This window comes from Dipodomys spectabilis, unplaced genomic scaffold, assembly GCF_019054845.1.
Source record: "Dipodomys spectabilis isolate Male_0828 unplaced genomic scaffold, ASM1905484v1 ptg000388l, whole genome shotgun sequence".
Classification (NCBI taxonomy): domain Eukaryota; kingdom Metazoa; phylum Chordata; class Mammalia; order Rodentia; family Heteromyidae; genus Dipodomys; species Dipodomys spectabilis.
This window is the reverse complement of record NW_024871065.1, coordinates 2,483,008-2,509,563: the sequence shown is the minus strand read 5'-3', so window position 1 is coordinate 2,509,563 and position 26,556 is coordinate 2,483,008. Positions and strand designations below refer to the sequence as shown.

Sequence of the window (26,556 nt, the reverse complement as noted above, 5' to 3'; positions counted from 1 at the left end):
AGCCCGAGCCCTGCCTCGCCAGGCGGGGTGTGGGGACATCGAGGTACCTTATCTAGTTTGGAAAAGCTGAAGTCAGCTCGCATGGCCCTCAGGGTGCGCATGGAGCGGGGGTCCCCACCAGGCCACCTCAGTGAGCGCAAGTTGGTGTGGGCTTGTGCCTGGGCTGGGTTGGGGGAGCTCTGGATGCGGCCTTGGTGGGTGGAAAAGCTGTGCTACGTCCCTCCTACGGCTGTGCTACGTCACTCCTACGGCTGTGCTACGTCACTCCTACGGCTGTGCTATGTCACTTCCACAGCTGTGCTTTATTTCTTGTTTTGAGAGGACGCAAGGCCCGGGCTGGATCCCTTGTCTTTGACAAATCCATCCCCATTTCCGGGGTGCGGGCCGGGCAGGGCGGGTCAGAAGGGCTGCGGGGTCATGTATCTCTCGTCGTAGGATCCTTGGCCCCGGAGCCTCAGGGTGCAGGCCTTCTCCCCCAGCAGGCCATCCACCACGAGGGTGGACTCGAACAGCTTGCTGCCCCTGGTGGTGGGGGGGGGCGCGGGGTGTCACAGGAGGCGAGCCTAGGGCCCCCCTCCCCGGAAGCGCCCAGAAAGGCCACCACTGGCCGTTACCTGGCGGTGAAAAACACCTGCAGGGTGACGGACGTTGGGGGTGCGTTGGTGAGCCTGGCCTCCAGCAGCCCGCTGCTAGGGATGACCTGGAACACCTCGCCCTCTTTCCGCGGTTCCTTTGGCCCTGCAACCAGGGGACAGGAGGACAGCCGTGGGTTGGCGGCTCCAGGTTGTGTCCCACAAGACACTTTGGTTTTCTTTCCCAGTTGTAGGACTTGAACTCAGGGCCTGGGCGCTGTCCCTGAGTGCTTGTGGCTCAAGGCTGGCGCTCTACTACTTGGAGCCGTCTATGGCGCCACTTCTGGTTTTCTGGTGGTTCATTGGAGATCAGAGTCTCACAGATTTTCCTGCCCTGGGCTGGTTTGGAACCTCGATCCTCAGATCTCAGCCTCCTGAGTAGCTGGGGTGACAGGCGGGAGCCACTAGTGCCTGGCACAAAAAGACGTCAGGTCTTTATCGGGGCCAGCCAGTTCTAAGGTGGTCAGCATCCAGGGCCCCCCCAGGGTGTGGAGGGCGGCGAGAGCCACACGCACCCATCATCACTGCCCAGTAGCTGTGGCAGCCGCTCAGGTTCATCAGGTAGACCTCGCGCTTCAGTTGCTGGTTCATGAAGCAAGTCCCAAAGTCCACCCAGCTGGTGGACAGCTGCAGCTCGGGCACGGCCACCACGGCCCGCAGGGGCACCACCTGCAGGGACATGACCTCGCTGATTTCTTATTTGTGATGTTGGTTGTGGGACTTGAACTCAGGGCCTGGGTGGCTGTCCCTGAGCTTTTGTGCTCAAGGCTGGCGCTCTACCACTTGGAGCCATGTCTGGTGCCACTTCTGGCTTTCTGGTGGCTCACTGGACATCAGAGTCTCACAGACTTCCCTGCCTGGGCTGGCCTCGAACTGCAATCCTCCAGATCTCAGCCCCCTAGTATCTTGAGATGACAGGTGTGAGCCACCAGTGTCTGGCTGTCTTTCCTTTTTTCCCTCCAGTGGATGCCACCCTCCCGTTGGGCAGTTGGGGAGCCTGGGGCTGGCCTGTGTGGTCTGGTTGGTGAACTCCAGGTACAGGTCCTGGGTGAACACCATCTCCTTCTCCCCGCTTGGCCTCTGTGTAATGTCCACACCCGGCAGCATCTGGTCGGCTGCGAGCCTCTGGTAGGACAGCAGCTCCAAGGAGAGTCGGAAGGACACATTCACCTGAGCCAGAGGTGGACACGGGTGTGAGGGCAAAGTCGGCCGCGCTCGGCATGCCTTCCTGTAGTCCTGACCACAACCAGCAGCCTCTGATCCCAGTCAGCCCAGACTGGGCAAAAATATCCCAAACCAGCCGGGCGCCGGTGGCTTATGCCTGTCATCCCAGCTACTCAGGAGGCTGACATCCGGAGGCTCGAGGTTCAAAGCCAGCCTGGGCAAGGAAAGTCCAGGAGACTCTTACCTCCCATGAACCACTAGAAAACAGGAGATGGCGCTGTGGTTCAAGTGGTAGAGCACCAGCCTTGAGCAACAAGGGCTCAGGGACAGCGCCCAGGCCCTCAGTTCAAGACCAGCAACAAAGGGATGGGGGGGGAGGGGGGGAATCTAAAAACCCCTAGTCCAGCAGCTCCCCCTTCTGAAGCATTTGTTCCACAAACGCTGCTGGATAGTTGCTTCATTTTTTTAATTCCTATTTTTCTTTTGGTTGGTTGTGGGACTTGAACTCAAGGCCTGGGTGTTAGCCTTGAGCATGGTTTGTGACACTCCCATGGACAACCAAACATAATCACAACCCTGCGAGGAAGCTAGATGTCTAGAGAAAAAAGAGAGACAGATGGATAAAGACAGGACAGACAGAAGGAGAGGCAAATAAGTCAGAGAGACAAGGCATGAGAGACAGAGACAGAAGAACAGAGCAGAATAGACAGAGGGAGGAAGAAAAAGATAAAGGAAGGGAAAAAACCAGGAGAGCATGTCAGAGGGACCAAGGAAGACAGAGATGAGGACAAGGACACAGAGAGAGAGAGAGAGAGAGAGAGTCAGACAAAGAGATACAGAAACAGCAACCAAGAGGAGGAAGAGGGAAACTGAGGAGGAGAGAATGGAAAAGAGAGAAAGTCACAGAAATAGCAACGGATAGGAAGGGGGAGAGAGGAGAGATGGAAGAAGAGACAGAAAAACTCAAAAAGACACTAGGTAGCTGCCATTTCTAGAAACCTCCTGAGCCCGCGCTGTGTGGCGTGCTCAGATGCGCTGTGTGGCGCACTCCTGCAGCTCTGGCCATCGCTACTGCAAATCACAGGGTGCGGTCTGCACTGCGGCGCTGGGCTCCCGGCTCACCTGCAGGTTGTTCTGGGCGGGCAGTGTCAGCATCCTCCCCTCCAGCGCCCTCTGCTTCGGGCCGCTGCCCCTGGCCTTGTCTCGAGAGACGGAGAAAGGGCTGGAGACCAGGATGCGGAAGTGGTGTGGGATTTCCGTGGTGTTGATCAGCCTCAGGGAGCGAGAGATCAGCAGCTCGCTCAGCACCTGGAAGGGGGGAAGGAGGGGCGACACGTCACTGCCTTCTCTTTTGGGGGTTCTGGGGACTCTGTGTGTGTGTCAGCCCTCCCCTGCCCCCCAGAAGGCCCGAGGCGCCCCTGGGCCGGGCCAGGCTGGGGTGCTCACCCCTGCGCAGGCGTCCTTGGGGATGAGATCGCTGGCCCGGCACTGGAACCCCAAGTGGCCGGCGGAGTCGAGTTCCATGCTCAGCCTGCGGGGGAGAAGGGCGGGGCCTCACTGCCCCCCGCTGGGCAGCCCTCCCCGGGGGGCCTGGCTGTGGGGAGCAGGGCAGAGGCGGGAGGCGAGCCCCTCAACTCACTGTGCGCGCTGCACGTAGCCGTGCAGCTCCAGCCGCAGAGGGTCCACGTCAAAGTCCTGCAGGCGACGCACGCAGCCCGGGAGCTCCCTGTCTGCCTGCAACCAGCACGCACTCACCCGCCGCCCCGCGCATGCCCCGTGATCCCTGCACTGAGCGGGCAGGGCGGCTCCCAGACACAGGGGTCAGGGGTCACGGGCCATGCGTAGGGTTGTGATGTCCCTCGCTGGAGAACGGGGGTCAGGGATCATGGGTCATGCATGGGTAGTGGTGTCCCTCGGTGGAGATGGGTCAGGTCATGCGTGGGTAGTGGTGTCCCAGTGGAGATGGGGGTCAGGGGTCATGGGTCACACGTGGGTAGTTGTGCCCTCAGTGGAGACAGGAGTCGGGGGTCACGGGTTATGCGTGGGTAGTGGTGTCTCTTGGTGTAGACAGGGGTTGGAGGTCACAGGTCATGCGTGGGTAGTGGTGTCTCAGAGGAGATGGGGGTCAGGGGTTATGGGTCACGCGTGGGTAGTGGTGTCCCCCGGTGGAGACGGGGGGTCGGGGGTCATGGGTCATGTGTGGGTAGTGGTGTCCCAGTAGAGACAGGGGTCGGGGGTCATGGGTCACACGTGGGCAGTGGTGTCCCAGTGGAGACGGGGGTCAGGGGTCATGCGTGGGTAGTGGTGTCCCAAGTGGACACAGGGGTCGGGGGTCACAGGTCATGCATGGGCAGTGGTGTTCCCTGGTGGAGATGGGGGTCAGGGGTCACAGGTCATGCGTGGGCAGTGGTGTCCCAGTGGAGACAGGGGTCAGGGGTCATGGGTCACACGTGGGTAGTTGTGCCCTCGGTGGAGACAGGAGTCGGGGGTCACGGGTTATGCGTGGGTAGTGGTGTCCCCCGGTGGAGACGGGGGTCGGGGGTCATGGGTCATGTGTGGGTAGTGGTGTCCCAGTAGAGACAGGGGTCGGGGGTCATGGTTCACACGTGGGCAGTGGTGTCCCAGTGGAGATGGGGGTCAGGGGTCACAGGTCATGCGTGGGCAGTGGTATTCCAGTGGAGACAGGGGTCAGGGGTCATGGGTCACACGTGGGTAGTGGTGTCCCAAGTGGAGATGGGGGTCAGGGGTCACAGGTCATGCGTGGGCAGTGGTGTCCCAGTAGAGACGGGGGTCGGGGGTCATGCGTGGGTAGTGGTGTCCCAGTGGAGACGGGGGTCAGGGGTCACGGGTCATGCATGGGCAGTGGTGTCCCAGTGGAGACAGAGGTCAGGGGTCCTGGGTCACTCGTGGGCAGTGGTGTCCCAGTGGAGATGGGGGTCGGGGGTCACGGGTCATGCGTGGGCAGTGGCGTCCTCCAGTGGAGACGGGGTGGGGGGTCCCCGTCTGGGGAGGGCGCTCACCTCGTTGTCCAGGCTCATGAAGCCCAGGGCATAGCTGCTGCACTCCACCTTGTACAGCTCACCGGAGTCCAGCGTCGCGGGGGTGAAGGAGACGTGGACGGCGCTCTTGCCCCTGGCAGGGACCACCTGGCCAGGCAGGGACGGCTGGGTGCTTGCCAGGCCCTGGTGCTTCCCCCCCCCCCCCGCCCCCGCCCTGCGGCTCACCACCTGCCGAGGCTGCACGGAGAACTCCTGGTCGGTGGGCACGCCCTCGTAGCCCTTCAGGATGACGGAGATGATCTGCTCCGTGGCTTTGGCCGGAGCGAACGAGCTGCCTTCCACCTGCCATGGGAGAGGGGCCTTGCCAGGGCTCCATGGCCGCCTGCGGCCCCCAGCCCCCAGCCCCTGGCCCCGGGGCTGACCGACAGGGAGGCCGCGTGGCTGGACTCGGACAGGTTGGAGGGGCTGCTGGGGGGCCAGGCGCCGCTGGTCTCCGAGCTCTCGGAGCACACCAGCTCGTTCCCTGCTGCGTCAAGGAGGGGAAACCGAGGCCCGTAGAACACCAGCAGCTCGAGCAGGTGGTCCTTCCTGTGCTCCGGGAGGAAGGTCTCCCAGTCCAGGCGGATGTCTGGGGGCAGAGATGAGGTAGGGGGTCTCCCTTGAGTCCTCCGTGCCCTCCCTCCCCCGACTTCAGGGTTCTGGAGCCTTCCCTGCTGAAAGATTCTCAGGATGGTGGTTTTTTCCCCCCCCATCAGTGGTAGGACTTGAACTCAGGACCTGGGTGCCGTCCCTGCGCTCTGTGCTCAAGCCCAGCGCTCTCCCACTAGGAGCCATCATCTATGGCGCTACTTTGAGTTTTCTGGTGCCTTCATGGGAGAGTCTCACGGATGTTCCTGTCTGGGGCTGGCTTTGAACCGTGATCCTCAGACCTCAGCCTCCTGAGAAGCTGGGCTGATAGGCGTGGCCTCGCCTCCCCTGACCGGCTTTGGGGGCTCCCAGTCCCAGGGCTCACCGCAGGGGCTGGAGTTAATCAGGTGGACAATCCTGGTGACTGGCCTGCCTCCGGAGACCTGGGTTCCAAACCTGCGCAAGGACAGTGGGCTCTGCTGGGCCTCGGCCTGTGTCTCTACGAGGTACAGGCTCCAGTTGAGGGAGGAAGACATTCCCAGAGACTGATCGCCCAGAATATATATAGCTTATTAAATGATCATTCATATTCCAAGCCAGGCGCCCGTGGCTCCCGCCTGTCATCCTGGCTAGCTCAGAAGGCGGAGATCTGAGGATGGCGGTTCAAAGCCAGCCCCGGGCAGGAAAGGCTCTAAGACTCTTATTGCCAATGAGCCACCAGGGAACCGGAATTGGAGCTGTGGTGCCAAGTGGTAGAGCGCTCGCCTTGAACACAAGAGCTCAAGGGAGAGCACCCAGGCCTCGAGTTCAAGCCCCAGGACCGACGAAAGACAAAATCCCCACTCCTGTCAAATCTCCTGCGCTCTGTCCCCAGGGTTAGGTGCCCACCAGGGAGGGCCCTAGGGTGGAGGCTGGGGCCAGGAGGCATTTATAGTCTCTCTCCTGGTCCTGGTGACATGGAGACTCCGGATTGGAGGCCTGTCCTTGCAGGGCCTGACGGTCTGTCATGGGTTTTCTGTGTGTGCCGGGCCTGGGGTTTGAACTCAGGGCTTGGGCGCTGTCCCCGAGTTTCTTCGACTCAAGGCTAGCGAGCACTCTACCACTTGAGCCACAGCGCCCCTTCATTCACCGGCGATCAGAGTCTCATGGATGTTCCTGCCCTGGGCTGCCTCCAACCACCATCCTCCAGGGCTCAGACTCCTGGATAGCTGGGATGACGGGGTGTGGACCATAAGCCCCTGGCCCTGGGGCCTTCCTGTGGGTGGCACTGGGCCTCTCGGGGAGGGGGGGGGGAGGTACCTGATGATGGGCTCCTTCTGGAAGTGTCCCAGAGTGTAGTAGGAGGTCCTCGTGGTGCTGATGGGGCAGCCCACCACCACCATGTGCACTGGGATGACGGTGGGGGGCAGGTCTCCCACCTGCAAGCACATGATCTCGTCACCCCCCCCAGCCCAGCCCCCCTGGCCTGACCAAACCCCCCCACACCACCCTGCACCACCTCCTTCCCCGTCCTACAGAGCTCTGCCTGCCTTGGCCCTCCCTTTTCCTTCCTCTTCCTCCATCTCCCCTTCCCGTGTCTCTGTCCTCCTTCCCTACCTGTGCTGATCTCCTGTCCTGATGTCTCTGATCTGTGTGTGTGTGTGTGTGTGTGTGTGTGTGTGTGTGTGAGTGTGCGCACACACACTCTAAATGTGGCTAAAAGGCTGGCATTCTACCACATCTCCACTTCTAGCTTTTTTCCTGCTTTACTAGAGGTAAGAGTCCAATGGACTTTCCTGCCCGGGGCTGGCTTTGAACTGTGATCCTCAGATCTCTGTCTCCACCGGGCGCGGGGCCCCATCCCGCCGCAGCCACCTAGACCTCAAGCTCAGGGGTTGCAGCTGACACGGCTTCCTGTCTCCAGACCATGGGGCCCTTACACTTTAGATTTGGGGGGGGGGCTAGGGGATGGGGGCTCAAAAGGGCTTGAGGCCAGGCATTGGCAGGAAGCCACCAGGTATAGGCCAACCCGGGCATCCCTGCTCACGCCGGTCATCCCAGCTACTCAGGGGGTGGAGAGCTGAGGATCACAGTTCAAAGCCAGCCTGGGCAGAAAAGTCCATGAGACTTCCGTCTCCACGGAAGCACCAGAAAACCGGAAGTGGCGCCATATGTGTCTCAATGGGGAGAGCATCAACTTTGAGTACAAAAGAGCTCAGGGACAGCGCTCAGGCCCTGAGTTCAAGCCCCAGGACTGACAAGACGCCAGAAGGGAGCAGGCCCGGGCGCGGGCTCACCATGCAGGTGAGCTTGTCCCAGTATTCACCCCACATGTTGGCACAGGCGGTGATCTTGATCCGCAGCTGCTGGTGGGCTCCCAGCATGCCCTGGGACATGTGCGGGAAGAAGGCTGCACCCTTCCCATGAGACAGCATGTTCTCCATGAAACCTGGGCGGGACGCGGCTCAGTGGGCGAGTGCTCGCCTAGCACGCATGAAGCCCCGGGCTTGATTGCTCAGTACCACATACACAGAAAAAGCTGGAGGCGGGGCTGGGAAGGTGGCTCAGTGGTAGAGCGCTTGCCTTGCATGCCTGAGGCCCTGGGTTCGATTCCTCAGCACCACATAAGCAGAAAAAGAAAAAGCCAGAAGTGGCGCTGTGGCTCAAGTGGTAGAGCGCTAGCCTTGAGCTGAAGGGCTGAGGGACAGCGCCCAGGCCCAGAGTTCAGGCCCACGACTGGACCCCCCCCCCAAAAAAAAGCTGGAGGTGCCATGGCTCAAGTGGTAGAGCGCCCAGCCTTGAGCAACAGAAGCTCAGGGACAGCGCCCAGGCCCCGAGTTCAAGCCCCACCACCGACAAAAAGAAAAAACTCTGGGAAACTGTGAAGTAGACGGGCATTTTGAGGACCTTTTTGGGAAAGACACTTAAGAGGGAATCTTGGGGATCCAGGCCCCCCCGTCTCCCCTGGCAACTACTAGACCCCAGTCACCGCCCTCTGAAGGGGTCTCACCCAGCATCTCGCGTTTCGCCAACTGCTCTTGGACCCGGGAAGTCTTTAGCAGGGCAAGGGATACATCGGGGCTTCACAAAAAGGAGACAGAAAGAAAGAAGAAGAAAAAAAGCACCAGTCGGGTTGGTAGGGCACGCCTGCCATCCCAGCTACTCGGGAAGCCGACATCTGGAAGATCATGGTTCAAAGCCACACCGGGCTGTTCTCTAATGAACTTACCAGAAAACCAGAAGTGGCGCCATGTCTGGCTAAAAGGGGGTAGAGCTCAGGGACAGCGCCCAGGCCCTGAGTTCAAGCCCCAGGGACCGGGGAAATAAAATACACCCAAAGAAGTCGCTCCGACTCACGGGGCGGCTTTCCTGCTGAGGCTGTCTTCGGGGCTCCCGAAGCTCTGGAAGTTGAGGATGAACGGGGTGCGGATCGGGGAGTGGTTGGTGAGGATCAGGTGGCCGTGGACATGCGTCCTTAGTGGCACGCCACAGCCGAAGTCCAGTTGCAGCTCCTCGGGGAGGGGCAGGCACAACTTGGTGCTAAAAAGACAAACTTCACGTCGTCTGGATCCCATGTCGCCTGCTACCAAACACCCAGCCCGCCCGGTCCCTGCGGCCACTCAGGAGGCCGGGGTGTGAGGATAGGGAAAGGAAAGCCCAGGAGACTCTGATCTCCAATGAACCAGCAAAAAGCCAGAAATAGAGTTGTGGTTCAACTGGGAGAGCAACAGCCCTAAGCAAAAAAGAGCTCAGGGACAGCTGGAAGCAGACAGCGGATGCCGGAGATCCTTGTTACTCCGGAGGCTGAGAAGTGAGGATTGGAGTTCAAGGCCAGCTGCAACAGAAAAGTGTATGAGACTCTTAGCTCCCATTAACCACCAAGCAGAAAAAAAAGAGCCGGAAGTGGCGCTGTGGTTCAAGTGGTAGAGCACTAGCCTTGAGCAAAAGCAGCTCAGGGCCAGCGCCCAGGCCCTGGGTTCGAGCCCCAAAACTGGCAAAAAGCAAAGGAAAAAGAGGAATCCACCGGGAGGGGACTGGTACTATAGCTTGGTGTTAGTCCTTTCTGTCATCGCTCCCATTCTGGCCCGGCTGACCTGTTCTCTGAGCCATCCACGGACACGGCGATGGTCACCTCCAGTCCCTGAGCCTTTCCGGAAATGCCCAGAACCAGGGGCTTCTTCATGCCAGACACACGACAAGGAAGGGCCAGGTCCATCAGCTCTTCCTGAAAGAAATCAAAACCACACCGGGCTCGGTGGCTCACACCTGGCACCCGGCGTCTCAGGAGGCTGAAGATCTGGAGGATTGCGGTTCGAGGCCAGCCCCAGGCAGGAATGTCTGTGAGACTCCTACTCACTTGGGTGTAGGCGGTGAACTCGAAGTGGAGCTGGCGCTCTTCGCCGGGGCCTAGTACGCCGCATCTAGGGATGACCGATGCTGAGCACAGGGCGGCCTGGGTCCCCAGGAGCTAGGGGTAGAAAGACAATGGCTCAGCGATGTCTCAGGGCCTTCCCTCCCAAGCAGGACTGGCCAGGCACCAGTGGTTCATGCCCATCATGCTGGCTACTCGGGAGGCTGGGACCTGAGGATCACGGTTCAAAGCCAGCCTGGGCGGTAAAGTCCATGAGACTCTCATCTCCAATGAACCACCAGAAAACCAGAAGTGGAGCTGTGGCTCAAAGTGGTAGAGAGCTCACCTTGAGCAAAAAAGCAGCTCAGGTGCAGCGCCCAGGCCCCAGGGTGGCGAGGCCATGCAAAACCAGTCTAGACACTTTGTTCCTTGGAAAAGCCAAGCTTAATTTTTCCTTCTGTCTGTCCTGGGGCTTGAACTCAGGGCCTGGGCACTGTCCCTGAGCTTTAGCCGCTCAAGGTGAGCGCTGTACCACTTGAACCACGCCTGGCACCACTTCCGGTTTTCTGGTGGTTTATTGGAGATCAGAATCTCATGGACTTTCCTGCCCAGGCTGGCTTTGAACCGTGACCCTCAGATCTCAGCTTCCCGAGTGGCTGGGATGATGGGTGTGAGCCGCCAGTACCAGGCATGCGCCAAGCTTTTTAGGAGGGATCACTGAGGGAGGGAGGGAGGGACCAGCCATGGGGTGGGGGGTAGTTTACCTGGTCTCAGGGTTCCAGTCCTGAATATGGGCTGGCGTTCTCCTGCCTGAGCCATGCCTCCCAGCCCGCTTCACTCACCTTGCCCCAGTGGAAGCGGGTGGGCAGCTGGGTGCCGTTGATGAGCAGGATGGTGGTCTTTGTGGGCACGCCCAAGTACAGGCAGTCCATCTCCAGGTGGCTGGTCTGCAGGTACACGTGAGGCGCCTGGACCTCGGCGTACACAGGGAGGAAGCTGGAATACAAGGTCCAATTAAAAACAGAGAAAGGGGGGATCGTTATCCCAACCACTCAGGAGGCCGAGATCCGGAGGACCGTGGTTCAAGGCCAGTCCCGGGCAGGAATGTCCATGAGACTCATCTCCAATGAACCCCCAGAAAACCAGAAGTGGCGCCATGTATGGCTCAAGTGGTAGAGCGCTAGCTTTGAGCAGAAGCAGCTCAGGGATGGCCCCCAGGCTCTGAGTTCAAACCACAGGAGTGGCACACACACAAAAACTATTAAAAAAAAAAAAAAAAAAAGTTGCCGGGCGCTAGTGGCTCCCGCCTGTCATCCCAGCTACTCGGTGAGATCTGAGGATCACGGTTCAAAGCCAGCCCAGGCAGGAGAGTCCATGGGACTCATCAGTAGAAATAAAACTTCCGGTTTGCATGCCGCCTGTGTAGAAAAATTCTGAAGCATCCACGTGAAAACCAAATGGAGCTCCGGGAGGGAGTGGCATTCTGCAGAGTGTCCACCGTGTTCTTTAACTCTGTGGGACCGCTCAGGTCCTGGGCGCCCTCCCCTGGCTTTTTAACTCATGGCTGGCGCTCTACCACATAAGCCACACCTCCATCCTGACTTTTTGGTGGTTCCTTGGAGATTTAGAGTCTCAGACTTGAAGCCCAGGCTGGCTTCAAACTGCAATCCTCTAGATCTCAGCCTCCTGAGTAGCCAGGATGATGAGTGTGAGCCACTTGCACCAGGCCGACTGATGCCTGAGTAGCCCAGATTACAGGCATGCACGACCATACCCGGTTCCATGCCTAGTTCTGCATCGAGAAATGCCTGGAGACCAGCACCCGATGGTGGGCTCGGGGGCTTGTCTCCCCACGCCATCTGCACCCCGATACCTGCAGGCTCCGTTCTCCACCTCCAGCTCCAGCACAGTCTGCAGACGCTGGCAGTGCGAGGTGTCCAGGCTGATGGTCACACTGCACTCGCCCAGTGGGGTGAGCTGGCCGCTGGATGGCTCGATGGCAAAGGGGGACACCTGGCGGCATGGGAGATCCGAAGGGAGACAGCGGTGAGGGGGGCAGGCCAGGCTTGAACTCGGGGCCTGGGCCGCTGATCCTTTAGCTTGTCCGCTGAACCCTGGGGCACTCTACCACCTGAGTCACACCCCCACTCCCCCCAAGTGGCTTTTCCCTCCCTCTCGCCTCAGCCCTGTGAGTGGATCGCGCCACCAAAGCATCCCAGTGCAGATGGGAGTTGGGGAGTGCGCATGCGCGCACGCACGTGCATGCGTGTGTTCGATGGCTGGAGCAAGGGCCGCCCCACCGTCATCCGAGGCCCAGCAGGCCGGCCACTTACCTCCTCCAGCCTCTCCTGCAGGCAGACCCGGCTCTCGTGGAGGCGCCAGGCAGCAGGCAGCTGGCTGACGTTTTGAATCTGCACCGTGGTGGCGACCTTCTGCCCCAGGCGGAGGAGGCCAAACTGGACAGCGGAGACGTTGATGACCAGAGAGGGCCCCTGGGGAGCCCAAGGCGGCTGGTGACCACGCCGGCCTGTGGACAGGCCCGAGGCCCAGCCCACTGACCCTCCCCACCCCCCCCATACTTTGAAGGTGGCCTCGATGCGCAGCACCACGGGTGTGGGTGAGTCTCGGATCTCGCATGGCAGGTCCATGCTGACCGGGCCTGGGACGCTGCCAGTAAGATTCAGCTCGAACTCACCCACCTCGTTGGGCTCTGGGGTGGAGAGGGGGCAGGTGAGGGGGGGGACGGGGAGGGGGGGAGGGGGCAGGGCTGTGCAGGCCATGTGGGAGGGAGGCTGGGAGAGGGGAGGATCGAGCTTTGAAGCTGGCGAGGGCAGACAGGTTGGCATTACTCTGAGCCATTGCCCGCTGGCCAGAAGGAAAAACCAAAAACCAGATGTGGGAGCGTGGCTCATGCGGGCGAGTGTGGGTCTTGAGCAAGAACAGGAAAAGCCATGAGAGAGCACAAGGCCGTGAGTTCAAGGCCCAGAAAGATAGAAGGAGAGGAGGAAGAGGAAGAAGAGCAGGGGGAGGAGGAAGAAGAGAAGGAAGAGGAGGAGGAGGAGAAAAGAGAACAGAGAAAGAGGAGAAAGAGGAGGAGGAATAAGAGGGAAAAGAGAAAGAGGAGAGGAGGAGGAGGAAAAGGAGGCTGGGGTTCCGGCCTTCCTCCTCTCTGTGGCCTTCCCCTCTCCCCCCAAGGCCTGGGCTGGAGGGTAACAGCCAGGACCCATCGGGGGCCTCCTGTAGCGCGGGGCGGGACGCACCGATGGTCCCTGAGCAGGGCTCGACCTCCACGATGTGGCAGTGGCTAAGCCGCCCCCACAGGTACCGGATGCGAGACTTGCTGTTATTCCACATCTGGAAGGAGACCCCCCCCCGCCCCCGGCCGCCGTGTTTTAGTGGTGGGGACTCTGCCATCCTGGGCCTGGGTGCTCTCCCTTGGCCATTTTGGTTTCGGTCAGGGCTGGTGCTCTGCCGTCTGGGCCACGGCGCCCGCGCCTCTACCTTGAAGCCTTTCTTCAGGCTCATGCCGATGTAGCTCTCGCCGGGCAGGATGAGGGCATAGGGGTCCAGCAGCACTTGGAACGGCTCCGCAGGACCCTTCACCTCCATCTCCAGCACGATCACGCTGTCCATGCGGTGCGGCCGGTCCTCCATGCTCTCCTCGGCCTCGGGGCTGGGGGCCACACAGTGGGGGTGAACCCCTGTAGTGCTTGTGAACCCCCACAGTGCTCCACACAGTGAGAAGTGAACCCCTGTAGTGCTCTTTCCCCCACCCCAACCTCCACTCCCTGATCTTTGGCCCTCCAGAAAAGCAAGCATGAGCCGGGGAGGTGGCTGGTGGCTCACACCTGTAATCCCGGCTACTCAGGAGGCTGAGATCTGAGGATCGCAGTTCAAAGCCAGCCCAGTCAGGAAAGTCGGTGAGACTCTCATCTCTAACCACCTGGTTAATTAGAGCACCAGACTTGGTGCTGAGGCTCAAAGTGCTGGAGCCTTGAGCAAAAAGAGCTCAGGGATAGCACCTAGACTGTGAGTTCGAGTCCCGGGACCGGCACAACCATGTTCTTAGCACCCAAACTGTGCCGATCAAGGGTCGCATCTGATCCTCCTGCCTGAAAATCTTTGATGGGACCCACCCCAAGCAGAGGAGGCCCCATCTCACCTCAACAGCTCCGGGATGTCTTCTAGAACCATCTGTAGAACGCTGTGGAACAATCTCAGCTGCAAGACAAAAAGAATAAAAATTTTAAAAATCGGAGCCAGGCTGCGCTGCCTGGAAAAGGAAAAGGCTGGACGCCAGGGTGGGGATTCTTCATCTCCACCTGGCTACCAGGGAGGCTCTCAAAGACTGGCCACCCAGGAGGCTGAGATCTGGAGGATCCTGCTTTGAAAAAGCCAGCCCCACAAAAATATCTAGGAGACTTTTTTTGGTCGGTAGTGGGGCTTGAACTCTGGACCTGGGCGCTGTCCTTGCGCTCTTCAGCTCAAGGTGAGCGCTCTACCACTTGAGCCACAGCGCCACTTCTGGTTTTCTAGTGGTTTACTGGAGATAAGAGTCTCACTGACTTTCCTGCCCGGGCTGGCTTTGAACCGTGATCCTCAGGTCTCAGCCTCCAGAGTAGCTAGGATTACAGGCGTGAACCACCAGCGCCTGGCTTCTAGGAGACTCATCTCCAAAAAGCCAGAAGTGGCGCTGTGGCTCAAGTGGTAGAGCGTCAGCCTTGAGCAAAAAGAAGCTCAGGACAGGCCCGGAGTTCAGAGTTCAAGCTCTGGGACCGGCGAAGGGGAAAAAGGGAGGAAAGGAGGAAGGATGCTCACCTAGCAGGTGTGAAGCCCTGGGTTTGATTCCTCAGGACCACGTACAAAGAAAAAGCCGGAAGTGGTGTTAGGGCTCAAATGGCAGAGCTTTGTGTGAAAAGACGCTCAGGGACTGTGCCCAGGCCCGAGTTCAAGCCCAGGACCAGCACCCAAAAGAACACCAGCAGCCACCAAACCTCGTAGGGAGAGAAGCTGAGGATGAACTCGTGGTCAGTGTGGGGGCTGAGGGTCCCCTTCTCCGGCACGATGGCAAAGGCTGTATCTAGGTCCGGGTGGCACTTGATGTTTTCCATGCTGTAGGTTTCTCCAGGCATGAGAGGCTTCAGGTTGGGTTTCATGATCTGCCAGTGGAAGGCCAGCTCCACGTGCCTACAGAAGTGACCGTGGCTGTAAGAGGCTGTTTGCTTAGTGGCCAAATCGTGGTAGGATCTGGAAGGTTCTAGATGATTCTGGAAGGTTCTGGAAGCTTCTAGAAAGTTCTTTCCTACTCTGTGCTTGGCCAGTTCTAGTGACCATGTTAAGAGACCCCTCTTTTCACCCCCAGGGCAGGAGGGTTGGGCAGTGATCAGCTCAGGAGATGCTGCTGCTACCATTTCAGTTTCACTGGGAAGAGCTGGGCAGCCGGAGGCTCAAGCCTGTGGTCCTGGCAACTCAGGGTGGCTGAGCTGTGAGGATGGCAGTGCAGGGCCAGCCCGGAGGTCAGTGGGGAGTCTGTGAGACTCACGTGGCATTCCTGATGATCAGGAGTTTCTTGGCGGTGGTCTGGGGGTTTTCGGGCTCAAACCGGATGAAGTGCTGGGCGGTCAAGTCTGTGAGCTCCCCGGGCTCAGGTTCGCTTCGCTCGCCAGAGACGTAGATGAGGTCCAGAGCGACCAGCTGGCCGGTTCCTAACCAGACAGGGGGACAAAGATGAAGGTGCACTGTCTCAGGACTCGAACTTGGGGCCTGGGTGCTGCCTCTGTGCTCCAGGCTGGCGGTCTACCACTTGAGCCCCAACGCCACTTCCAGCGATTTGGGTATAGTTCACTGAAGATAAAAGTCTCACAGACTTTCCTGCCTGGGCTGGCTTTGAACTACGATCCTCAGGATGGCAGGTGTGACTTCTGGTGCCTGGCTAGAATGGTGATGTGTCCCTAGGCTGACATCAGGATTCCGTGGCCAGGGGCTCCGTGGCCCTGTCCACTACAGTCGGCCTCTGCCAGGACTTTTAGAAATGGAGACGGAGCCCACATCCTCCACAAAGTCCAAGTGATGAGTAGGGCGCCAGTGGCTCACGCCTGCCATCCTAGCCACTCAGAAGGCTGAGATCTGAGGATCACGGTTCAAAGCCAGCCAGAGCAGGAAAGGCCGTGAGATTCTTATTTCCAATAAACCACTCAGCAAACTGGAAGTGGCGCTGTGGCTCAAGCGGTAGAGTGCTGTCTTGAGCTGAAGAGCTGAGGGACAGAGCCCAGGCCCCGAGTTCAAGACTCCTGACCAACAAAAAGAAAAGAAAAAGGAAGGAAGGAAGGAAGGAAAGTAGGAAGAAGAAAAAAGAGAGAGAGGAAAAAAGGAAGGAAAGAAAGGAGAAAAGGAAGAGAGAGGAGGAGGGAGAGAGGGAGAGAGAGAGAGAGAGAGAAGGAAAGGGAAAGGAGGGAAGAAAAAAGGGCGGAAGAAAGGAGGGAGGGAGCGAGAAGGGAGGGCTGGGAGGCCAGTGGCCATCTTGAGGCCATGCAGCCGAGGCTCCCCTAGCCTTACAGGCCAGGGCAAATCTGGGGTGCTGCCTCAGCCCTAGGGGCTCACAGCTTGGAGGGACACGGGGGAGGCGTGGTCCACTTCCCACCCAGCACCCCACCCGGGCCCCAGGCCCCCTGCCCACTGGGCCTGGCAGGGGCGTGATGTGTGTGTGGGGCGGGGGGAAGGGGCGGGGCCTGGGCCTGGGAAGGGGCGGGACTGGGGCGGGGTCTGGGGAAGGGGCGGGGCCCGGGGCGGGGCACCTGTGAGCACCAGCTCCTTCAGCTGGCAGTTGTCACAAACCACCAGGTAGCTTCGCTCCACCTTCCCCAGGGTCGTCGGGAGGAACAGGACCTGTGGAGACCAGGATGGTGACCCCACCATGGCCCACAGTCCCCCCCACCCCGCCCCCCACGACCAGCAGCCCTGCCCCCTCCCCCCGACCCCATGAAACCAGAGGCATCATCGTCTGATGAGAGAGGAGCCGGGCATCAGCGCTCACGCCCGTCCCCCCAGCTCCTCAGGAGGAGGCTGAGAGCTGGAGGATGGTGGTTCGAGGCCAGCCCGGGCAGGAAAGTCCCTGAGACTCTCGTCTCCCATGAACCATCGGAAAACTGGAAGTGGTGCCGTACATGGCTCAAAGTGGTTGAGTGCCAACCTTGAGCAAAAGAGCTCAGGGCCTGAGTTCAAGTCCCACGATTGGCATGGAAGGAAGGAGGGAGGGAAGGAAGGAAGGAGGGAGGGAGGGAGGGACACGGAGGAAGCCACAGCTGCCGAGGGCAGTCAGGAGGGCAGGACAGCGCTCATGTGCGTGTGCGTGCGGGCACCCACCGCTCACCTCCAGTAAGATGGCGAAGCCTGGCGCCAACTCAAACACAGACGGCGTGACCCCGAAGGGGGGCTGCTCCACGAAGCCGCTGACCGCAACAGCCTGCGAGACACAGAAGAAACCTGCGCGGTGGCCCACACACGCCTGCCATCCCAGCTACTCAGGGGGAGGCCGAGATCCGGAGGATTGTGGTTCCAAGACAAGCCCGGGCAGGAAAGTCCCCCAGACTCTTGATGTCCAATGAACCAGCTCAGAGCGGTAGAGCACTGGGCTTGTGCAAAAGGGAAGAAAGGAAGAAGGAAGAAAGGATGGATGGATGGATGGACAGACACAGCACCCAGGAACGGTGAGTGACACCTTGTTCGGGGCAACATATGTTTCCACTGCATACCCACTCTGGACATGCAGGTTGGGAAGGGAGCTGCAGCCCGCTGTCTCTGCTGCACGGGCCAGCTCTCCCTCTGTTTTTCCCCACTCACCCGGAAGCAGGGCGGTGGCCAGCTCCTCTTGGGCATGATGCAGAACTTGCCCAGGCTGAAGCCCACGTTCTTGCAGACAAACCGGGTCACCTTGATGCCCCCGATGAGGCAGTAGCCGCAGTCCAGCACTGGGGACACTGCGGCCAGATGGGGGAGAGGGTCAGAGGGCGGCTGGTCACCCTGGAACGTGCTGTGGGAGGGGTGGGTGGGGGGGTCTAAATGTGGGGCCTAGAGACCTCATCTGCCTCTTCTGCTCAAGACGGGTGCTGTACCACATAGCTCCACGATCTTTTGGGGTTTTGGGGTCAGTCCTGGGCCTGGGCGCTGTCCCTCAGCTCTTCAGCTCAAGGCTGGTGCTCTACCACTTGAGCCACAGCGCCATTTCTAGTTTCCTGGTGGTCACTGGAGATCCAAGTCTCATGGTCTTTCCTGCCCAAGGCTGGCTTTGAACCGTGATCCTCAGATCTCAGCCTCCTGAGTAGCTGGGATGACAGGCATGAGCCCAGCAGATCACATGGCACTGGTGGCTCACGCCTGTCATTCTAGCTACAGAGGAGGCTGAGATCTGGAGGACTGCAGTCCAAAGCCAGCCTGGGAAACACAGTGAGACTCTTGATCTCCAATCATCCACCAAAAATTTTTTTTAAAAAAAGCCAGAAGCTCAGAGACAGCACCCAGGCCCTGAGTTCAAGCCCCGGGATCAGCACAGAAGCATCCAAAACCCAGAACTCAGAGACTGACACTGTGTATTTGCAGAGAGGCTGCTCACTTTCCTCCTCAGGAGCCAGTGGCTCTGCCTGGAACCCAGCTCCATAGGGAGACTCAGGGAGCCTCGGGGGGGGCACTCACGGGTCAGCACTGGGGGTGGTCTCCGGGCCTGGAGAGGAATCACCAGGGTGTGTGCTGACTGCGTCTCCACCAAGATGAAGTCGTCGAAGTCACCCAGGCAGTCTGGGATGAACTGAACCACGTACTGGCAGGTCATCCCGGGGGCCACCATGCCTCCTTTCCCGGGGAACATCCCTGAGGGAGACAAAAAAAAAAAAAAAAAGCAATGAAGAAAAATTGAGGCGTGAGCTGGGCGCCGGGTGACATTGTCATCCCAACTCCTTGGGAGGCTGAGATCCGGAGGATCGAGGTTTGAGGCCAGGACAGGACAGGAAAGCCAAAGAGACTCTTATCTCCAATGGAGCCACCAGGAAACCATAGGTGGTGCCATCTGTAGCTCAAAGTGGTGGAGCTCAGAGACAGCGCCCAGGTCCTGAATTCAAGGCCCACGAGTGACAACAAGGCATTTGGTACCCTCAAGGGAGGAGGGCAGGCTGGGCGGAGGCTGTGTGTCAGCGTCCCCTCCTGTCCACTCAGGGCCAGGGAGCTGCAGGGCCTCCTGGGCTTCCTCCACAGGGGCAGAGCTGGCCAGGCCAGACCAGGCCCTTGGGCAGGGGCAGGGGCAGGGGTAAGTGGGGGTGAACTCACCCAGCCCCAGGGCAAAGTAGGGCGTACAGGGCGGGAGCACGCGCAGGTGGCGGCTGGTGGCGGTGGTATTCTGTAGGGCGATGGGCATCTGTGGGAAGAGAGGCTCTTGCAGGCAGGAACACGTGGGCTTCCGTTTGCTCATTTAGCACCCTAACTTTATCTCTTGCATTTTGAATTTTTTTTTTAAATTTTTGGTTGGCCGTGGGGTTTGAACTCGGGACCTGGGCCTGTCCCTGAGCGTCTGTGCTCAAGGCTGGAGCTCTACCATTTGGAGCTATATATGACACCACTGCCGGTTTTCTGGTGGTTCACTGGAGATCAGAATCTCACAGACTTTCCTTCCTAGGGCTGGCTTTGAACTGTGACCCTCCAGATCGCGAGCCACCGGCACCCACTCACATTGGTTGTTTTTGAACTGGGAGAAAGGTGTGTGGAGAGTCATGGCCAGTGTCCACTGGCTTTGGCAAGATTCCACAGTCCAAAATAAAAGCTTAGAGTGACAATGGAGGACGGGTAGGCTGAAGAGCCAAACCACAACAAAAAATACCAAACCATCTACACAGCGGGGCGCTGGGGGCTCAGGCCTGGAATCCCAGGTACTCAGGAGGCTGAGATCTGGAGAATTGCGGTTCAAAGCCAGCCCAGGCAGAAAAGTCTGCAAGACTCAATTCTAATTAATCACCCCCCAAAAAGCCAGGAATAGAGAGCCATGGCTCAAGTGGTAGAGTGTTAGCCTTGAGCAAAAGCAGCTCAGGGACAGCACCCAGACCCCTAGTTCAAGTCCCCAGATTGGCAAACAAAATTTTTTTTCTGGGGCTGGGAAGGTGGCTCAGTGGTAGAGCACTTGCCTTGCATGCATGAGGCCCTGGGTTCGATTCCTCAGCACCACATAAGCAAAAAGCAAAAAGCCGGAAGTGGCGCTGTGGCTCAAGTGGTAGAGCGCTAGCCTTGAGCTGAAGAGCTGAGGGACAGCGCCCAGGCCCAGAGTTCAAGCCCTACGACCGGATCCCCCCCGCCCCCCCCCCAAAATTTTTTTCTACCTCATAAACCGGTCCAATTTCATAGTCTGTGAAAAACACGACCGAGGGTTTGGCTAGAAACACTGGTGTGTCTGCAGAGCTGTAGGGGGAAACAGAGGCAGGAGGTGTGAGAAATATTACACAGTCAAAGCAAAAAGAACATTGCATGGCTATAACAAAGAAGGAAAGGAATATTACACAGTTATAAACCAAAAGAAAAGCTGGCGTTGGTGACTCTCACCTGCCATCCTGGCTACTCGGGAGGCTGAGATCTGAGGATCATGGTTCAAAGCCAGCCCGGGCAGAAAAGTCCGTAAGACTCTTATCGCCAATGAACCACCAAAAAGCTAGAAGTGGCGCTGTGGCTCAAGATGGTAGAGCACTGGGCTTGAGCAAAAGAGCTGAGGGACAGCGCCCAGGCCCTGAGTTCAAGCCTCAGGATAAGTACAAAGCAAAAAAGAAAGAAAGAAGGAAGGACAAAGGAATACTCCACAGTGTAAAAAAATTAAAAAAGAGAAATATTAGTTATGAACAAAAGGAAAGTCAATTATAAGAAAAATATTACACAGTGACTTACTAACGGAAAGACACAAATAATGGAAAAATGAGAAATGGAAAAAAATATATGTATTTCTTTTGGGTCAGTTGTCAGACTTGAACTCAGGGCCTGGGTGCTGTCTCTGAGCTCTTTTGCTCAAGGCTGGCGCTCAAACCATTTATGCCTTATATGGCACTGCTTCCAGTTTCCTGGTGGTTCATTGAAGATACGAGTCTCACAGACTTTCCTGCCGGGCTGGCTTTGAACCTCGATCCTCCGATCTCAGCCTCCTGAGCAGCTGGGATGACAGGCGGGAGCCGCAGGGCTCTGCCAGCTGCTGTGTTCTGCTCGCTCATTGCCAAGTCTAAGCCAGCTGTGGGGCTTTCCCTCTGAGGGGTGGGACTTCCTGGGAAGTTAGGGGAACGTGTACCTGTGTCCTGGGCCCCATCTTAGGGAGCCTCCGGTCAGTCCTGGCATCTTTGGGGGGAAGATGAGAGATCTGCCTCCCCGAGGGGTGTCAGGAGGATAGAACCTGGGGTTCCTGAGGAAGTGGTTCCGGGTCTCCACCTGGGCCAGCAAGCGCCGCTCCAGCAGCCTCTGCGTCACGCTTAAGTGGTCCATCCAGCTCTTATTCTTGGGTGGGCCTGTTTTCTTTAAAATGCCCAAGAAAAAGAAAAATCCAGTCGAGACCCGGGTGAGCGCTGGGGCCTCACACCAAGCCTGTCATCCTCGCTACTCGAGAGGCCGAGAGTGGAGGATCGGGGGTGGAGGCCGGCAAAGAGCTACAAGTGGAGCTGGAGCTGTGTGGGTTCAAGTGGTAGAGCGCCAGCCTTGAGACAATGCTTAAGGACAGTGCGCAGGTCCCGAGTTCAAGCCCTGAGACTGGGACAATTTAAACACACACACACATTCACAAACGAACCCTGGCATAGTCTCTGTTCTCCCTTTGTTTGGCCTTCAGGGTGGAGGCCCGCACAGAACTCTCCATGGTGTAGTCAGACTCCACTTCAGACGCAGGAACCTTTTCTCTGCCCAGACTTCCTTCGGGCTCCTTCTCTGGTTTTCCCTTTGGCCTAGCAAGCCTCTGGCAGCTGAATTTCACGTGTGAACACAAAGGGGAAAAATTGCCTACAGCATCAAGAGGGGAGAGGGGAGTTAGTTACTGGACCATGAGAAGCCGAGTGTGTGTGTGTGTGTGTGTGTGCGTGTGTGCGTGTGTGTGCGTGTGTGTGTGTGCCACTACTAGGTCTTGAACTCAGGGAGCTCACTCCTTTCTCCCTTAACTTTTTCCCTCAAGGCTGGTGCTCTACTGTTTGAGACACAGCTCCACTTCTGGCTGCTTTTTTGCTGATCCATGGAGTTAACAGGGAGAGCCGAGGATCCCGGTTCAAAGCCAGGCCGGGGCAGGAAGTGTCCATGAGGCTCTTTATTTCCCATGGACTAGCCAGAAGCCTGGAAGTGGAGGTGTGGCTGAGGGAAAGAGCCAGGTATGAGGGCACAAGGCCCTGAGTTCAAATCCCAGTACTGCCACGTCATTAGGAAAAAAGATCTCCAAGCAAAGGAATGGCAGCCCAGGGCGCCAGCGTGGCCAGGCCGGGGCAGTACCTTTGGGGGCTGAATAAAACGGCAGGGGGTCATTGTAGTAATCCTCGGGGCAGATCAGATTGTGTTTCCTCAGCAGGTTGCTGTCTACACACCACCGGAAGACAGTCTTCACTGCATGCAAACAAACGAAAGGGAGGGGTGTCAGGCAGGGTCCCCCCCCAGCTTATACCTGTCATCCCAGCTACTCAGGAGGCTGAGAGCTGGAGGATCGAGGTTCAAAGCCAGCCCGGGCAGACAAATGCTAGAGATCCTTATCTCCAACGGACCCTGAACAAATTAGCAGTAAAATAAAACAGGGCAAAAAAACTGGACGTGAAGGCGTGGTTCAAGTGGTAGAGCGTCAGCCATGAGCAGAAAACGCCGAGAGGGACCTCAAAGCACTGGATTCTAAAAGCCCAGCTACTACTATTGGCTGGCACAAGAAAGAGGAGTGTGGTGGGGGAACCAGGCGCCGGTGGCTCACGCCTGTCATCCTAGCTACTCGGGAGGCTGCGATCTGAGGATCATGGTTCAAAGCCAGCCCGGGCAGGAAAGTCCATGAGACTCTGATCTCCAATAAACCACCAGAAAACCTGCAGGTGGCGCTGTGGCTCAAGTGGTAGAGCGCTCGCCTTGAGCTGAAGAGCTGAGGGACAGCGCCCAGGCCCAGAGTTCAAGGCCCACGACCGACCAAAAAACAAAAACGGAGGGAGGGAGGGAGGAGGAAGGAGACAAGGGGAAGGGAGGGGAGGAAGGAGAGGGAGAAGATGTAGGGAGGGGAGGAGGAGGGAGAGGGGAAGAGGAAGGCGGAGGGGAAGGGAGGGAGGAGGGATCCAGCGTCCCAGGCCGGCCACGCCACCATGGCGGTGTTTGGCTGTGTATGGCCACGGTCTCACTGGACACTGGAGAGTAGGCTCCTCCTCTCGCCTGTGCCTGCACTGGGCCTCTCATCCATCCTGGCTGCTGTGAGGTGGACGCAGCCCTTGCCACCGGGGGCTGGCTGCAGCGCTCCGCCCAGGTGTCAAAAGGAGCATGCGCAGTGAGGTGGCGCCTCAAAAGGCGCATGCGCAGGGAGGTGGTGCCTCAAAAGGAGCATGCGCAGTGAGGTGGCGCCTCAAAAGGCGCATGCGCAGGGAGGTGGTGCCTCAAAAGGAGCATGCGCAGTGAGGTGGTGTCTCAAAAGGCGCATGCGCAGGGAGGTGTGAGGTTTTTAGAGTGCAAGGTGAGGTGTGGTTTTTAAAAGGCGCATGCACAGAGGGTGTGTGTGTGTGTGTGTGTGTGTGGTGTGTGTGTGTGTGTGTGTGTGTGTGTGTGTGTGTAAGGAGCATGCGCAGTGCTGTGTGAGTTTTTCACAGTAAGGCACTCACAGGATCTTTTCCTAGAGGAGTATGCACAGCACTAGAGTTTGAACTCAGGGTCTCAAGCTCTCGCTTCGCCTTTTCTGCTCGTAGCAGGTGCTCTACCGTGTGAATCACACCTCCACCCTGGCTTTTTGCTGGTTCACTGGAGACATTAAGAGTCTGCTGGAGTATCCGGCCCCGGGCTGGCTTTGAACCGCGGTCCTCAGAGCTCAGCCTCCTGAGTGGGTGACAATGACACACTTTGGGAGCTGGCGGCTGCAGGCAGGTCCTGGGTTTATGGAGATTGTTCATGTAAATGCAAATGGCTTTCCCAATTTTCAGCAAAAAATCTAAACCAGTAAAAAATAAAAGAGTGGGAAGCCGCGCGCCGGTGGCTCACGCCTGTCATCCCAGCTACTCAGGAGGCTGAGGTCTGAGGATCGCGGTTCAAAGCCAGCCTGGGCAGGAAAGTCCATGAGGCTTTTTGTTTCCAATTAAGCACCAAGGAGGTGGAGCTGCTGATCAAGTGGTGGAGCACCTGAAAAAGCTCAGGGACTGCGCCCAGCCTCTGAGTTCAAGCCCCAGGACTGACCAGCAAAAGAAAAGAAAAAAACAAACCCAGGGCAATGAAGGGGTGAGTCCGGGCAGTGTGAATCTCGGGAGGGAGGCTGCAGTGGCCTCCCCCTTTCACTTACCTGGGGGCAGCTTGTCCGGGGGCTCCACGTAGTGCATTCGGGCGTAGTGGGTGGCCCGCTCCGTCTCGGCCAGGGCCCGGGCCCGAGCCTCGGTGATGTGCTGCTCCACCACCTCCACCTCGCGCAGCCGCTGCCGGTAGAGCTCCTGCACCTGCGGCCGGTGACAAACGCTTCACCTGAGCCTTGAACTCGAGGCCTGAGCTGATTTTGCCCAAGGTTGGTGCTCTGCCGCCTGAACCACAGCTCCACTTCTGGCTTTAGAGAGGAGAGTCTCGTGGACTTTCCGGTCCAGGCTGGCCTCAGGTCTCGGCCTCCTGAGTAGCTGGGATGACCCACGCGAGCACCAGCGGGGGGGGCCAGGCCAGTGCACTGAGGCAGGTCGGGCTCCGGGCTCCGCCCCTGCGGCCTGCAACCCCACCGCCCCAGGCCCCACCCACCCCTCAGCCCGCCAACACAGGCCCCGCCCACCCACCATCTCAGTCCCAGCCCAGCCCTCGGCCCCATCGCCTGAGGCCCCGCCCACCCTCCCTGTCACGCCATCCCAGGCCACGCCCCACCACCCGGGCCTTGCCCATCCCTCAGCCCGCCAGCACAGGCCCCGCCCACCCGGCCCATCTCCTCAGCCCCCGCCCATCCCTCCGCCCCAGGCCCCAGGCCCCGCCCACCCCCCCATCCCATCGTCCCAGGCCACGCCCGTTCCCCCAGCGCACCACCACGGGCCACGCCTCCACGTGCCAGGCCACGCCCCACGCCCCAGGCCGCGCCCCAGGCCATGCCCCCACGCGGACCCACCCCTCCCGCCGGGCCCCGCCCCTGCGCCTCACCTGCCGCAGTTGCTCCACAAACTGCAGGTGGCGGGAGTCGGTGCTGCCGCGCGCTCGGACCAAGCTGGTGCCCAGGTCCTCCCCAATCACGGGCACCGAGTACTGGTTGCGGAAGACGCAGGTGAGCAGGTGCGACACGTCCTGGCTGCGCCGCGAGGTCGGGCGCAGCCGCAGCATCTGTGGCTCCGGGGCCAGCGCCAGCGAAAGCTGCCCCAGGCGGCGGGGCCGCAACGACAGGCCATGCTGGTACGCTTCCGAGTACGAGGAGGACTGCAGGGAGGACTTCCTGGTGAACTGGCTGAGGCTGGTCGGCCCCCACGTCGTGTCTCCATAGTCATAACCCTGGGACCACTGGGACCTCCGGTCCGGGGGACTGGCGGGCTCCGCGGACTCCATGGCAACGGAAAGACGCTCAACGCCTGCAGCGGGGCGGGCTGCTTCCGGCCACGCCCCCGCCCCGCCGCCGCCGCCGGTCACGGCCACGCCCCGTTTCCGGCACCTCCCCTGCCCTGGCCCCGCCTCTCCCTGGGCCAGGGCCTGCCTCCTCCAGGCCCCCCCCCCCCCCCCCGAGCTGGCCCCGCCTCCTCCCGGGCTTGGCCCCGCCTCCTCTCCGTCCAGCCTTCTCCGGGCCCGTCCTGGGCCCCGCCCCTCCTGGCCCCGCCCCTCCTGGCCCCGCCCCTCCGGGCAGGGCCGCCATCCTCACAATCGACTCTTGTCCTGGACTTTCTCGATGCCCTCATTTTGCCTTGATGTAGTTCTCATCTTTGTCGCGGGAGCCCGGTGTGAACCCTGACTCTAACGGACTGTCAGTCTGTCAGTGGAGTAGCAGGTCATTCCCGATCATGGAAGAAAATAAAAGCTGCCCATGGGCTGTCTTTCCTTTCCTTTCCTCTTTTTCTTCCTTTTTCCCTTTTGTCCATCATGGGACTTGAGCTCAGGGCCCGGGCGCTGTTCTTGAGCAGCTTTCCACCCAGGGCTGGCGCTCTGCCCCTTGGGCCGCAGCTCCACTTCCGGCCTTTTGGCATGGCACGGGAGACCAGAGTCCCACGCCAGCCCTCCCTTCCCGGGCCTCCCGCCTCGGTGGTCCTCCCAGCCCAGCCTGGCTGGACAGCCGCCATCCGGCTCCCTCTGAGCAGCTCTGCTGCTGGGGCATCTCTGTCCTGCCCCTCACCCTGCCCGTCCGTCTGTCTGTCTGTCTGTCCCCTGTGGGTCTGTCCTCCCACCTGGCAGGGGAGGCGTCCCATTCCATGTGCATTTATCTGGGTTTTCCCAGGGTGTCCAGGAAAAGGAAAGGGAGGCCTTATCTCACCCGGCTCTGCTCTGCTGCCCTGTCCCACTGGTTATCTTCCCTTTGTTTCTCTTGCTGCACCCCTCCTTCCCTCCCCCCCCTCACCAGGGACCTGGCATCTCCTGGGGGGCTGGAACAGAGGGGGGGTCACGGGCATCCGGCCAGAGCACAGAGGGCAGCAGGAGGGGAAGGACAGGAGCC

The 26,556-nt window shown here is 59.4% G+C and overlaps 1 protein-coding gene across 1 annotated transcript; it reads right to left on the bottom strand.

Moving 5' to 3' along the window:
* Positions 1 to 91: 91 nt before the first annotated feature.
* Positions 92 to 25,515, bottom strand: Dlec1 (DLEC1 cilia and flagella associated protein). Its single transcript, XM_042667323.1, has 37 exons — positions 25,068 to 25,515; positions 24,244 to 24,394; positions 22,066 to 22,340; positions 21,547 to 21,780; positions 21,055 to 21,275; positions 20,108 to 20,186; positions 19,068 to 19,155; positions 18,441 to 18,614; positions 17,592 to 17,728; positions 17,122 to 17,214; positions 16,547 to 16,637; positions 15,295 to 15,457; positions 14,747 to 14,939; positions 13,915 to 13,973; positions 13,254 to 13,425; positions 13,013 to 13,106; positions 12,332 to 12,462; positions 12,086 to 12,244; positions 11,626 to 11,765; positions 10,595 to 10,748; positions 9,759 to 9,869; positions 9,496 to 9,626; positions 8,759 to 8,941; positions 8,412 to 8,482; positions 7,699 to 7,850; positions 6,722 to 6,840; positions 5,808 to 5,878; positions 5,218 to 5,423; positions 5,021 to 5,137; positions 4,817 to 4,942; positions 3,436 to 3,530; positions 3,243 to 3,327; positions 2,919 to 3,104; positions 1,641 to 1,802; positions 1,148 to 1,301; positions 615 to 738; positions 92 to 522 (listed from the first exon to the last, which is right to left on the bottom strand). The coding sequence occupies exons 1-37, from the start codon at positions 25,461 to 25,463 to the stop codon at positions 399 to 401; spliced, it is 5,421 nt and encodes a 1,806-aa protein (XP_042523257.1). The 5' UTR covers positions 25,464 to 25,515; the 3' UTR covers positions 92 to 398.
* Positions 25,516 to 26,556: the final 1,041 nt, after the last annotated feature.

Bases quoted from the DNA above. Each gene is read 5' to 3' on its own strand.
- Dlec1 (XM_042667323.1), bottom strand. From the start codon at position 25,463: ATGGAGTCCGCGGAGCCCGCCAGTCCCCCGGACCGGAGGTCCCAGTGG. The intron at 18,615-19,067 runs GTGAGTTCACCC...TGTCTCCCTCAG, and splicing joins CTACTTTGCCCTGGGGCTGG to GGATGTTCCCCGGGAAAGGA. The intron at 5,424-5,807 runs GTGAGCCCTGGG...CTCTGCCCCCAG, and splicing joins GATTAACTCCAGCCCCTGCG to ACATCCGCCTGGACTGGGAG.